Here is a 12,925-nt window from a genome sequence, read left to right on the forward strand (position 1 = left end):
TTTCGTTGGTCGTGTAGTCTTTCTTTCTTCGTCTCTCTCTCTCTCTCTCTCTCTCTCTCTCTCTCTCTCCTTGCCCGTAAAAAAACTAACCCCATCCCCCAAAAGCACCATCATGTATGCCTGCACCGAGCTGCACTGGTCCAAGATCCACTACCTCATCAACGTCCTCTGCGGCATCGGCCAGTCCGGGCCCCTGACCCTCCTGGTGGCGTGCGTGCAGTTCACAGCCCCGCACGCCTTCCTGTCCACGGCCACCGGGCTCGCGTTTTCGACCCGCGCCATCGGCGGCGCCTTCGGCTCGGCCGTGCTCAACGCCATCATCAACGGCCACCTGTCGGCCAACCTGGCGCCCGCCGTCGCCTCCGCCGCCGTCGCCGCGGGCCTGCCGCCGTCCAGCGCGCCCGCCCTCGTCGCCGCCCTGGGCAGCGGCAAGGCCAAGACGGCGCAGATAGCGGGCGCCACTCCCGGGGTGTGGGCGGCGGCGACGGAAGCGAGTAGGGAGCAGTACCTGTACGCGTACCGGAGGGCCTGGGCGAGCGTCATCCCGTTTGTGGTGCTGGCCATCGCGGCCATCTGGTTCCTGCGCGGCGTCAAGGAGCTGATGACGGACAAGATCGAGGCCACGGTCGAGAAGGTGCCCGAGAGGCAGGAGGAGAAGGGTGAGAAGTGAGTGGTGAGGAGGGGGGGATAATCAGGCACGTGTGTTTGCTCCAAGTGAAAATAGTTGTATTCTTTGCCTCTCGACACAACAGTGGAGTGGCACTCAGGATTATGAGTCGAAATGAGAACGACATCCCTCCAGCTCCCAACAACCCCGGAGGCCGCCGCACTCAGCATCCCTGACGATGCCGTCCGAGAGGTTGTTTAAAGAATTGAAGGTAGGAATTAAACGGGAAGGAAAGTGGGTGGTTGTAGAAAGAACTGGAGGCTGTTGGATGTGATCTGATTCCAAAAGCAATTTCTTCCCCCACAGCGGCGACCCATCGCGACATCGGGTTCGTGACACGACATGACATGACAGCTGCAGGGCCAAGACAAGCAATTGCGGGCTAGCCCGAGATGCCACCCCGGTCAGGTGTCAGGGCCTTAAAAATAAAAGGTGAAAACAATGATCCCCGAGAGGTTGTTGGTGGTCAACGACGTGCCAAGATCGTTTAACCTTAACCGAGCGCTACGACATCCGACATGGTTCCCAGGCCCATGGTTCATCAGGCACATGATGGGTATTTTACATTAATGCCTCTTGTCATTTATCTATTTTCGTCGAATTATTACCCTCCCCTTCCCCCCTGCCAGCGAGCTTCCAGTCTAGGAACTGCTTACCTAGACACCCGTCGCTACTGCCGCCGCCGCCGCCGCCGCCCCGCGCGCAGCCACCGTCGGCGTCGGTGTGGGCAGGCACCTGCACGCCGAGCTGACGCGCGAGATGACGTTCTGGCCCTGCGCGCACGCGGCGGCCGCAAACGCCGGCACGACGGCGACGTCGGCGGTGGCGTCGCCCAGGAACCCGGCGCAGAAGCCTCTAGCCTCGGCCAGGCGGGCGTCGGACCGCAGGCCGCGCAGGCAGTTGTCGGCGCTGCAGCCCGCCGGCCTGAAGGGCACGTACGCGCCCCTGGTCGGCTTGACCAGGAAGCCGCCGCGCTCAAAGGTGTTGATCCACACGAACCCCGACTTGAAGCGCGCGACCGACGACCACGACCCCGTAAAGGCGGCGGCGCCGCCGCCCGGCTCGGCGTCGTCCTCGGGGTGCACATCAAAGTAGGCGACCTCGCCGACGGAGGCGCCCGTGGGGTCCGAGGGCACCGACGAAACGTCGTAAACGCGCAGGCCGGCGCCATAGTTGGACTGGTACATGAGCCCGTCGTGCGGGTTGATGTACTGGTTGTGGTCGATGGCGCGCACCGTGCCCTTCCAGAAGCCCGTCTGCCTCGGGCGCTCGAGGTCGCGGATGTCCCAGATGTACGTAACTGGGAACCCGTCCTTGCCCAGGCCGGCGGCGTTTTGCTCGTCGAGTCTGGGTTTGGAGGTTAGTTTGGAAGGGGGTTTTTTTTGGACGAGGAAGAAGAAGAAGATCTCGAGGCGCAAAAGGACAACTTACTCATCATCCATGTATAGCCACTCCTGCCATTGCGGGTTGTTCACCCATCCTTGGTGTGTGAAGCTGGCCCCTTCGTACGAGGTTATGGAGATAATCTTGGAGTTGGCCTTGTCGGTCACGTCGTAAATGGTCAAGCTATCCTCGTTGTATCCGTAGCAGATGTCGCGACCGTAGTACTTCTCGTGGGGGCCGCGGTAGATGATGCATTGGGCCTTGCAGACTGTTAGCAGGTAATCACGGGAGACTTCGCTACGGGTTTTGACTCACATCGTGCACGTAGCCGTCGTCCTTGTTGCACCCTATCCTCTTCGGGTTGGCGGGATCCTTGAGGTCGAAAAAGATCAGGCCGCCTAGGCAGTCCTTATCCCTGGGCTGGTTGCCCACCGTGACGCCGTACTGGCCCTCCTCGTTGACGACAACGTTGTGGGTCCTACCCTCAGCGATCTCGTTAAAGTGGCCGGTGTAGTCCGCCTTACCGAAGCGCTTTGGGATCTCGGCGTCGGTCAGGGGGAGGAGCTTAGACAAGCCCTGTTAGTATGGCTTTTACGTATCGCGTGGACCACACCGCAGACAACAAGAGAGTCAGCGACCAGCAGCAACATACCTTGCGCAGGTCGAAAATCTGAACGCCATGCCCGGGAAGCTCCGACGAGATCAGGATGTAGTGCTGGTAGCTCTTCAGCTCCTTCCACAGCGAACGCGACGTGTCCGGGGCGTGGCTGGGCAGGAACCCCAGGTGCCTAAGGCGGCCCTCGGGCAGGATCTCGAGGAACTGGGTGCCCTGAAAGGCGCCGTTGGCCACAAACTCACGCCCGGACTCGGGATCAGTCCAGCCCCACGACCCGGAGCCGACGCGGTTCGGGGCGTCGGACCCGGGTGAACCCAGCTCCGCGTGGTTGATAAAGTCGTACAGGTCCATGTTCTTGCACCTGAAAGTGTGCAGCGGGTCGCCCTTGATAGCCTCGGCCTTGCCGTCGACGCACTTTGTGTAGTTGAGCCGCGGGTACGACGCCGAGTCGAGCAGGCCGGCGCGCGACGACGCCTCCCAGAAGGCCGTCTTGCGCTCCATGATGCCCTGGTGCACCACGCCGCTGTCGTACAGCTCCGCCGCCCGGAGCTCGTCCTTGGGCAGCTCCTTGGCCAGGACGGCGGACGCGGCAAAGGCCGCGCAGGCCGCGAACGTGGTGTAGCGCATGGTGGAGGTGTGGAGCTGACTGCGGGCTGCAGGCTTGGAGGAGGTGGGCAGGTGAGGATGGAGATGCAGCGATAAAGGGCATAGGGGAAAAGGTTCGTTTTTATGGCTCGTTGCTCTTTGGCCACGGCCTTTTTGCGAATTCCTCCACTCTAATGCCGCCGCTGCTCGGCCGAGTGTTGCACCGACCATATTATTCTCGCATGCATTCTCGCATGCAGATGCATGCTGATATTGATGGCCTTTCGCAGCCGGTGGATGCTGTCATCCATGGCCATGGCCTAAAAAGGAAGGCGACTGTGGATGCCAAGACATGTCCCAAAGTTTGCTGTCGGTGTTGCACCAATCAGCAGGGCGTAATAATCGCTGAGCTCGCCATCTCCCCTCATTAGCGTTGCATATGGCGTCTTCACCGCAGCTCTTTCTTCCTGCCTCTTCGAGAAGGGTTCGACTGGTTCCAACCCCGTCATCTAGCCTGGATCCGAGCCATCTATATCAGCACAAACGTCCTCGGCTGAGAGTTCTCGACTGAGAGTCCTCGACTGAGACTCTGCATATATCCCTCCCAGTCTGTCGATCTCTCCGTGCGCCCCTTCGAGGCGGCCTCGTCGCCCCCGTCGACCCGCACCTCGAGGCGGTGGTCGATGCGTCGCCGAAATTATATGCGGGTAAGGCTCGCCCGCCGGCGAGCGGCCGCAGACCTCCAAGTCGGGAGTAGACGCGAACAAACCGCCATTCCCCATCGCGCGAGTGCACCGCGGCCAGCGTCAGCCAGGCGTTCCCGTAAACGGCCGCCATCTTGGCCGACTCGACCTGCCAGTCCAGCGACGTGTTTTCAATAGCCCGTCAGCAAAAAAAGCTAAAAAGGGGAAAAAGAAAAAGCAAAAACATACTACACCAAGGATTCCCCAGTGGTTACCCACCTGAGTACTAGTTCGGCCCTTATATGTTTTAGTACTGGGAGATTTTTTGGAGAGATTGAGTTCCAAGGCGTCCAAAAACGAAGGTTTTCGCCTCTAAAAACGGATGCTCCTGCTCCCCTGCCAAGCGTTCCCCTACCGTCCAACGGCCGTTTGCTGCGCCCCGCCCTATACACCCATTTGTATTCCAATCCTTGAATAAAACGAAAAATATGCTCCTAGCGCTTTTGCTCCTTTAATAGCACGACCTGGATAGGAAGGATGTCTAATCTAGGGGAGAAAGGAAGGAAAGAGGGGATTCCGGTATTCGGCGCGCGTTCAGCGCGTCTTCAAGGCCTGTGGGCTTCACCCCAAATCGTCACAACTCCGCGTTTCGACCAGCATTTCAAGTTGTCCCGGCTCGATAAACCTTACGCACGCCGCTATTACCGCCCCGAAATCCGACTAAAGGGTTTTGTTGGCGAAAATGGAGCAAAACCCTTACGGCTATGGTTAGGCTATAGTAATTACGAATTATTACGCAACTATATGACTTTGCATATTTTGTTATCTCACCTTTGGAGACGGCCTAGACCCTCGGCAAAGCGCGTCATGGTAGCAAAGAGAGCGGGACTTTTTTCCAGCCCAACGCTGGGGTGTAAATGGAGAGGAGCCACGTGATGATGATGCGGGAAAGTCCGTCTGGCTCTTGCCATGTGACAGGGCGAATATTAAATTGTTGGATGCGGCGCCCCGATGTTTTACACATACATGAGCTTCCGTAGTATAGCTTTTAAAACCTGCCCTTCGTCCATTAAGCCGCCGCCGCCAGCGGCCGCCTCCTGCCGCAGCATCAGCCTGGCCGCCTGCAGCTGCGCCGCGAACCAGGTGGGCGTGCTTCTCTCGGCCTCGTCGTCACCTCCTCCACACGCGCACAGCAGCGCGTCCTCGACCGCCTGAAACTCGTCGAGCAGCATCTGGACGGCGACGTAGAGGCGGCTGCAGGCCGCGTCATCGTCGCCCCCCGCCGGGGGCGGCAGCCGACGGTGGTGGTGCGTGATGGCGATGGCGTTGCTGCTGCTGCTGCCGCCCCCCCGCGGCGGCACGAAGCCTTGCATCTGCGCAAAGACGGTCGCGTACAGCTTGGCGAGCGAGACGTAGCAGCTGAGCACCAGGAGCATCACGGGCAGCGACGAGGCGGGCGTGTCTGCTGCTGCTGCTGCTGCTGCTGCTGCTGGCAGCGGGGCGGGGACGACGGCGTCGCTGCCATCGTCACGCACGACTGGGGGCGGCGGCGGCGGTGGCGGGAAGGGGAGGAGGAGGAAGACGTCATCATCATCGTGTCGGTGATTGCTTCGCCGTGTCGCGGGGACGCGTCCGAGGCCGGGGAGAAGCGCCGAGGCTCGGATGTGCTCCTGCCCTGCTGCCCGGCCGACAAGATGTCGCGGACCGTGCTCACCAGCCGCCGCGCGAGGGTCAGCACCTGGCCGACGGGGTACCTGTCCAGGTCCTGGGCGTTTGCGGCGACGGCCAGCTGGAGGTTGTTGGTGGTACTGTGGATGTCGCTGACCAGGCCGGAGAGGTCCCTCACGGCGTGGAGCGCGGTCCCTGGTTGTTGCTGCTGTTGCTGGTCCAGCGTGGTGCAGAGCTCGAGCGGGGAGCCGTCTGCCGGCGGGACGCCCCCGCCCCCGCTCGAGGCCGCGGACAGCGTCTGGAACTCGGACGCGGTGTCGGGGAGCAGCGACGGCGACGACGGCGACGGCGGGGGCGGCCACGACGACGTCCAGGCGTCGGCGTCGCAGCCCCAGAGCGCGTCGAGGTCAGGCTCGCCGCCGCCGCCGCCGCCCTGGAGGTCTAGTGTGGGGTCAATGAAGACGTCGTGGTCGAGCGCCGTGACGGAGAAGGCGACGCCTGGTGGTGGTGGTGGTGGGACGGCGTCGTCTGTGCCGCAAGGGTCGGCCGACAGAGCGCCGAGTATGAAGCCGTCGAACCAGACGCCGTAGTCGGACAGCGGCGACGCAACCGACGCCTCGCCGAGCGGGTCGTCCAAGACGGACGGTTCGCACGGGGTCATGGGTTGTTGTTGTTGTTGTTGTTGTTGTTGATCTTGTTGGCGTCGCAGTTGGTGTCTCCTCTCTCCCGTCTTGTCCGCCAGCAACCTGTTGGCCCTCCTTTCGATGCCCGTGGCCGACGAGGAGATGTTGGCGGCGCTGTTGCGGCGCGTCGTCCGGGCGCGGCGGCTAAAGACGCAGTCGACGTTGGCGCGGAGGCAGCGCACACACTGCTGCGGAGCGTCGCCAATCGCCCTGGTTCGCTTGGCGGAGATGACGCAGCCAAGCTTTTTGGACCGGCAGCGGTCGCAGGACGACCGGATGGACTGTTGCTGATCCTGCTGCTGCTGGGCGTCAGCGTGCGGAAACTCCATGGTCGTCGGCATGGTCTTCTTTCCGTTCTGTGCTTCTTTCTTCTTCCTCTCTTCTTCTTCGGCTTTTGGGATCCTAAATAGGGAGAGCAGTCACAAGATGGTAACACTTTATGGCATGTCCGGGCACGGTTCAAAAGCCTTGAAATATCAAGTTTCCCCAGGTTGGCTTAGGTATAAGTGCGCACACAAAGTAAGTTCTTCCGCGAAGGAAAATAAGCATCACCAAGCCTTTGACACGCAAAGAACGACCCGAGGAAAATAAGGTTTGGAGACAGCCCTTGTCGGGATAAGCGAGATGGCTAAGAATCCATTGACGTGGTGCGAGATGGATAGGAGAGCCGGGGCCTGGTTGCGCCATGTGTCGCCGGAGATTCCGGGACCAACGCAGACCAACAGGCCAGGCCACATCCCCTACGTTCGCGGGGGTGGGAAAGAAGAGGAGTACGGGGCGGGCCAGGGGAGGGCACCTTTCCTGGACGGCGCACGACGTCGTTTTGCACCAATGAGCAGGGCGCAGCCTACACATGCCACGTTGTCTGCGGCGCATCTGCCTGCCTGCATCTCAACGACCGGCCCGCCGTGGCGGGGATACAGGGTGGTATATGCCCTGGACCCTTGACTCGCCGTCGCGTCCACAACGGGAAGTTGGGAGGTTGACCGCCTGGCGAAGCAGCGGCTACGGATAGCAAGCGTGGGGGTGTGGGCGATACGGTGGGGTTCGGGGAATCAAAATGACGATCGCCCGTTCCGACCACTGGGACGGTCCGCCCGATATACGTTTCCAGAGCGTTTACCCGACTTGGCACGAGGGGTGGGGAACAGGATGAGCTTATCTTGCTGATTTATGACCTGTTTTAGGGTCTCGGGTGTCCGCGGGTAAAGTACATACATGTATGTCATACATGGATGGGGGGTCGTGACCTTATTGCCGTCGCTACCTACAGCTCCAGAGCGAAGCGGGTGCGAAGCGTCTCGCCGTAGCGGTGGAAGAGCCAGGGCACGGGCGTAAAGGCGAGGCAGATGAAGCCCAGCACGCTGTTACCCCATCCGAGCCCGAGGCTGCTGTACAGAGGGGCCGCGACGAGACCGAGGAACGCGCCAAAGGGGCTGCGGACCAGCAGGTTGGCGGCGAGGGCCGAGGCCGCCCCCGCGGCGCCGTACGAGTCGACCAGGTAGATCTGGCCGGGGATCATGACGAAGAGGCAGCCCAGGCCGACGAAGAAGGTGCCGAGGATGGGCACGATCCAGTGCACCGCGTACTCGGCGCTCCAGCCGTAGAGGAACAGCCCGAGCGGCGTGATGGGCGCGACCCACTTCATCAGGAGCAGGCGGTCCTCGGGCTTGTGCGAGGCGCCGTCCCCCGCCCGCCTGACAAGCAGGTCGCTGAGCTTGGTGAAGACGAGGAGCCCGACGCCCATGCCGAGCCCGAGGCCGAGGTAGGCGAGGCCCGCCGTGCCGGCGCTGAAGCCGTACGTGTGGTGGAAGACCTCGGGGAAGGTGGTGAAGAGCAGGAAGACGAGGCCGAACAGGATGCCCGTGTACAGCGAGATGAGCAGCACGATGGGCGACAGCACGAGCAGCTTCAACGGCCGCACAATGGCCGCCGCGAACATCTGGCGCGGCGTCCCCTGGCGCGCCACCTTGGGCGTGAGCGCCTGGTTGCCCGTCTCCCTGCGCAGGCGCTCGGCTTTGCGGCGCAGGAGGACTGGCGCGTTGGTCTCGCGCCCGTAGAGGGCGAAGGCAGCCCCGACGGCACCGGCCTGGGAGCATTGTCAGCCGACGTGTGATTCGTCGTTATTACCGGACCCAGCACTGGGGTAAGAATCAGGGTTGCATACCAGGATCAGGATAATGCGAAAGGTCCACCGCCAGCCAATGTACTGGGAGACGTAGCCGCCGACGATAGGCCCCAGGACGGGGCCGAGCAGGGGACCCGTGGTAAACAGGGCCATAGCGCGGGCGCGCTCGTTGGGCGCCCTCAGGTCTGCGATGGAGCCGCCGCCGACGGTCATGGGGCCGGAGGCGGCGCAGCCAGCCAGGAAGCGGAAGGCGAGGAACATGTCGGGCCCGGTGCTGAAGGCGCAGCCGACGGTGAAGGCAGTGAAGACGAGGTTGCAGCCGTGGTAGACGGGGAGGCGGCCGTACAGCTCCGACAGCGGCGCCAGCACCAGCGGGCCCAGCGCGAAGCCCAGGACGTACAGGCTCACCGTCATGACCGCCACGATGCTGTTGGTGATGGCGAACTCGGACACTAGCTGGGCGGCCCCTGGCGCGAACATGGTGGCCGCGAGGTTGCTGCGGCACGCGACTCGTTAGCCGAGGGCAGGCGGAGGGGCGGTGGAGAGACTGGGAGGGAGGGTGGCGGGTGCGAGGCACTTACGCGTTGAGCGTGATCAGGCTCACCAGCACAATGTGCACGTTTTTCTCAAGGTTGGACCAGTTGCGCGGGTTCTGCTCATCGTCGGGCCCGTCCCAGTCGACAATGTTCGGGTCGAGCTTTTCGCTAGAGTTGGTTGTGGCTGGTGGCTGGTTTGGCCCCATCTCTATGTTGATCGTCGAGGAATCACTTTGTTCCGCCATGGTCGATCGACAGAGCTCGCTCCTTTACCGTCTTGGGCTCTGTATGCGGTCGAAGGGGAGAGGGCGTGATGCCGGTCGAGGGTTCAAGCAGGGAGTTCGTACTTGTTCGATGTCGTGAAACACTAGGCCAAAGGAATGACAGCGGATGGCCCCTTCAACAGCTGCCGGCAGGACGTGGGCATCAGTCACTGTTTTTATTGAAGCCGTCGCCGACTCCCTTTTTGCGACATTACCGCCCGTGGGAGTGCTCAGGTCCGATACTCCGAAGTGGCGGCGCGCTGTGGACTCGGTGGCTTGCAAATACCCGTGGGCACTCGTCCTTACGGAGAGTGGGATTGCTAGCAAGGCCGGGCTCCAGAATTCTTCTGGACAACGAGTCCATCTCGCTAACACGCAGCATAACCGCTCCCGATAGGACCCTGGTCGTCTCGCCATGCGCGCAGGGGAAGATGAGGTGGTGAACTTCAAGCGAGTCAGGGCATGCATGTCGCTGGGACCCGCATATCGCCCTGCCAGCCTGGGGGCCCTGGTCCTGCGGGTCCAGCCGCGTTAGCGTACCCCAGAGATGGGGCATCGGATCGGAGGATCGAACCGGAGCATCGGAACGGACATGTTTCGGGTACTGGGGCGCCACCAGCTCGAGCAACCCGCTGCCTTCTCTGCTATTATCTCCACAGCGCAGCGCTGGTGCTGGGCGAAGTCGACTCGGCCCTGGCGCTCGCGGAATACGCTGAGATCCAGGAGATCCCCATCCACGCCATTGCCCGATATGTCCGACGGCAGCAGCCATCCCCAGAGTCCCGCCACTAACACGGCAGCACCAGCAACAGCCGCAACAGTCACAGCCACAGCCACAGCCACAGCCACAGCCACAGCCACAGCCGCGTCTCCTCTGGTGGAATGGGGGCCTGGCAAGACGGCACGGGGAAGAGCCCGGTTGCCCTCGAGCCGCCGACGAGACCGGCCACAGCTGTCGTGCAACCTGTGCCGCCAGAGAAAGTGAGTCGAGCCAAGCCGGGTGGCCCCGCGTGGGCCGACTGCCGACTGACCAGACGGCCGCCCCTCTTTCCAGGTTGCGCTGCGACCGGCAGCTCCCCTGCACCAACTGCGCTAAGCGTGTCATGGGCTCGTCTTGCTCGTATCAGACTTGGCCTCCGCAGACGGCAGGGGCGAGGGTCGGGGACGCGTCACAGTCGACCGACCTGACGCCGCAGGACCGTATCAGATACCTGGAGCAGCAGCTGGTCGGCCTGGCACGGTCCCAGCGGCAGCAGCACCACCACCCCCACGTGCCGAGGCCGCCAAGGGACCAGGCTCCCAGCGGCCCGTCGACCCCTAGCGCGGCCTCGCCCGCCACGACAGGTCCTTGCGGCCCCTCGTCGCCCGCCGAGTCAGACTGCGGGAGCACCCGACTAACCAGATCCGGAACGAGCTACGTCAACAGCGCACACTGGGCCGCCGTGCTCGACGGCATCGACGACCTAAAGGGCCACTTGGAGGATGAGAGGCCGCCGCCGCAACACGGCACACCGGTCGAAAACGGCCCGCTGCTGTTCGGCGAGGCCCCCGCGCCCCGGCTCAGCGGGCCGCAGCTGCTTTACGGATGCTCCGCGATGGCCACCAAGGAGGAGATCCTGGCGTCGGTCCCCACGCGGCCCTTCGTCGACCAGCTGATTTCGTGCTACTTTAACTCGTTCGAATTGTCGCCAGGTGCGTGTGTGTTTGCGTCTGTGCTTGTGCGTGCTCCCTGTGAAGTCAGTGCAGTGCTAAAAATGTTGCAGCTGTCCTACATAGCGGCCAGTTTCTGCACGAGGTAAACCGTGTTCCTCCATCTGTCTTGCACTAATCACGGCCACTAACGCGACGCCAGTACGAAGAGTTCTGGAAGCGCCCGTCGGCGAGCCCCATCGTCTGGGTCGGCCTCTTGTTCACGCTCATGTGCCTGGCCAGCCAGTTCCAGCGCCACCGGCTCGATCCGGGCGAGCAGACGCCCCAGATGGTGTCGGCGCGGCGGCACCTGCAGGACCGGGTCGAGGCGTTCCAGCAGCGCGCGGTGCAGTGCCTCGTCGTGGGCGACTACATCCGGGGCGGGCCGCACGTGCTCGAGACGCTGGTGCTGTACCTGGCCGCGGAGCTGTTCCGCAGCAGCGACGCCGAGCCGGGCATGTGGATACTCGTGGGCACCATGACGCAGCTCGCCACTCGCATGGGCTACCACCGCGACCCCCGCCACTTTGCCGGCTTGAGCCCTCTGGCCGCCGAGATGCATCGGCGCGTGTGGATGACCATGGTCGAGATCGACCTCGGCGTCTCGGCCCAGATGGGCCTGCCCCGCACCATCAGGCCGTGGCAGGCCGACACGGCCGAGCCCGCGAACCTGCTTGATCGTGATCTGGACCTTACCGCGCGCGAGCTCCCGCCGCCGCGGCCCGAGACGGACCTGACGCCCATCCTGTTCCGCATCGTGCGCGCCCGCATCTCAAGGGTCATGGGCGCCATCTGGGACCTGGCCACGGGCGCGCGCCCGCACCGGCACGCCGACGTGCTGAGCCTGGACGCGGACCTCGAGGCGGCGCACGCGGCCATCCCCGAGTGCCTGCGCTGGCGCTCGGGCGCCCTCTGCATCGCCGACCCGCCCCAGGCCGTCATGCAAAAGGTCATGCTCGAGATCAACGTGCACCGCGCCCGCGTCGTGCTGCACCGCGGGTACGTGCGCCCGCCCGCCGGGGATGCGCGGCAATACGGTTGCTCCCGCCACAAGTGCCTGGGGGCCGCGCTGCGGCTGCTCGAGTTCCAGGAGATGCTGCGCGAGCAGACGGAGCCGCTGGGCCAGCTGAGCCAGGAGCGCTGGCGCGTGTCGTCGCCCGTCACGCACCACTTCCTCCTCGCCGTCAGCGTGCTGTGCTACTACCTGCAGCAGGCGCACGGCGGGGACGACGACGATGATGAGAACGGTGACGATCACGACGAGAGCTGCGACGACAGGGTCGACATCACCAGGAGCGCAATCCGCGACGCCCTGAGGAGGTCCCACGACATCTGGGCCCGGTCCAGCGGGCTGTCCAGGGAGGCGCAAAAGGCGGCCAAGGCGCTGAGCGTGGTGCTGGGAATCGAGAGCTCGGCCCAGGCTGCTGCTGCTGCTGATCCTGATCCTGACACGCGCGCCACGCCCTATCCGGCGGCGTCGACGCCGGCGGCGCATGCCAACGTGGGAGAGCTGTATCAAGGTAACGATTTAACCTCCTTGGGAACAACGAGCAAAGTCCGAGCGAAACCACTGACCGACTGTCTCTCTCTCTCTGCCCTCGCAAGAAGAAAACGCTCCCGACTTCGGCTTCAACTTTCCAGTGTTCAACGAGATGTTGTGTGCGAGCTGGCCGGGCCAGGAGGCGTTGGAGCCTATGGCATTTTTAACGTTGGCACCGGCAGCGACGGACATGGACGCGGGAACAGCGAACTGGACGTGTAATTAGCGACTCCGTGGGGGCTGTCAAGGCGGTTAAATAGAAGGACACCCCCTGCCACCTCTGCCAAGATGGAAAAGCACTAACGTGGTTCACATGTGAGCGACACACCCACACCCAGCCTCCGGTTAATTGATTTTGGCGGCGCTTCGGATGCTTAACTTTGGATCCGAATTAATGGCTTGAAGGGCCAGAATGATCTAGCTTTTGTTACTTGTGTTCACCATTGTTTCTTGTGGAGATATTCGTAGATAAAGTTCAATTGAC

At 62.8% G+C, this 12,925-nt stretch overlaps 6 protein-coding genes across 6 annotated transcripts in view; 2 read left to right on the forward strand and 4 right to left on the reverse strand.

Moving 5' to 3' along the window:
- Positions 1 to 843, forward strand: part of GGTG_07554 (hypothetical protein) — a gene marked incomplete at its 3' end in the record, with an annotated part of 3,173 nt that extends 2,330 nt beyond the window's left edge. The window contains exons 6-7 of the mRNA XM_009225378.1: positions 106 to 666; positions 753 to 843. Coding sequence (XP_009223642.1) covers positions 106 to 666; positions 753 to 843 — 652 coding nt within the window. The remainder of the gene's footprint in view (positions 1 to 105; positions 667 to 752) is intronic.
- A 220-nt stretch (positions 844 to 1,063) lies between these two features.
- Positions 1,064 to 3,525, reverse strand: GGTG_07555 (hypothetical protein). Its single transcript, XM_009225379.1, has 4 exons — positions 2,703 to 3,525; positions 2,366 to 2,614; positions 2,099 to 2,310; positions 1,064 to 2,014 (listed from the first exon to the last, which is right to left on the reverse strand). The coding sequence occupies exons 1-4, from the start codon at positions 3,480 to 3,482 to the stop codon at positions 1,324 to 1,326; spliced, it is 1,932 nt and encodes a 643-aa protein (XP_009223643.1). The 5' UTR covers positions 3,483 to 3,525; the 3' UTR covers positions 1,064 to 1,323.
- A 231-nt stretch (positions 3,526 to 3,756) lies between these two features.
- On the reverse strand, positions 3,757 to 4,803 carry GGTG_07556 (hypothetical protein; the record flags this gene model as incomplete). Its single annotated transcript, XM_009225380.1, has 4 exons — positions 3,757 to 3,760; positions 4,021 to 4,103; positions 4,184 to 4,220; positions 4,766 to 4,803. 4 exons carry the CDS (start codon positions 4,801 to 4,803, stop codon positions 3,757 to 3,759), a joined length of 162 nt encoding a protein of 53 aa, XP_009223644.1.
- Positions 4,804 to 4,950: 147 nt separating this feature from the next.
- On the reverse strand, positions 4,951 to 6,626 carry GGTG_07557 (hypothetical protein; the record flags this gene model as incomplete). Its single annotated transcript, XM_009225381.1, has 2 exons — positions 4,951 to 5,604; positions 5,649 to 6,626. 2 exons carry the CDS (start codon positions 6,624 to 6,626, stop codon positions 4,951 to 4,953), a joined length of 1,632 nt encoding a protein of 543 aa, XP_009223645.1.
- Positions 6,627 to 7,552: 926 nt separating this feature from the next.
- On the reverse strand, positions 7,553 to 10,062 carry GGTG_07558 (hypothetical protein; the record flags this gene model as incomplete). The annotated part of the gene is made up of 3 exons (XM_009225382.1): positions 8,995 to 10,062; positions 8,453 to 8,909; positions 7,553 to 8,374 (listed from the first exon to the last, which is right to left on the reverse strand). Exons 1-3 carry the CDS (start codon positions 9,192 to 9,194, stop codon positions 7,553 to 7,555), a joined length of 1,479 nt encoding a protein of 492 aa, XP_009223646.1. The 5' UTR covers positions 9,195 to 10,062.
- A 32-nt stretch (positions 10,063 to 10,094) lies between these two features.
- Positions 10,095 to 12,886, forward strand: GGTG_07559 (hypothetical protein; the record flags this gene model as incomplete). The annotated part of the gene is made up of 5 exons (XM_009225383.1): positions 10,095 to 10,193; positions 10,247 to 10,904; positions 10,976 to 11,007; positions 11,065 to 12,421; positions 12,510 to 12,886. 5 exons carry the CDS (start codon positions 10,095 to 10,097, stop codon positions 12,665 to 12,667), a joined length of 2,304 nt encoding a protein of 767 aa, XP_009223647.1. The 3' UTR covers positions 12,668 to 12,886.
- Between the last annotated feature and the right edge of the window lie 39 nt (positions 12,887 to 12,925).

The sequence above is a fragment of the Gaeumannomyces tritici genome, assembly GCF_000145635.1.
Source record: "Gaeumannomyces tritici R3-111a-1 unplaced genomic scaffold supercont2.4, whole genome shotgun sequence".
In the NCBI taxonomy this organism is placed as follows: domain Eukaryota; kingdom Fungi; phylum Ascomycota; class Sordariomycetes; order Magnaporthales; family Magnaporthaceae; genus Gaeumannomyces; species Gaeumannomyces tritici.

Coding starts and splice junctions, on each gene's coding strand:
- GGTG_07555 (XM_009225379.1), bottom strand. CDS start 3,482: ATGGTCGGTGCAACACTCGGCCGAGCAGCGGCGGCATTAGAGTGGAGG. Junction 2,615..2,702: donor AGATTTTCGACCTGCGCAAG/GTATGTTGCTGC, acceptor GGCTTGTCTAAG/CTCCTCCCCCTGACCGACGC. Junction 2,015..2,098: donor TGGCTATACATGGATGATGA/GTAAGTTGTCCT, acceptor CTCCAAACCCAG/ACTCGACGAGCAAAACGCCG.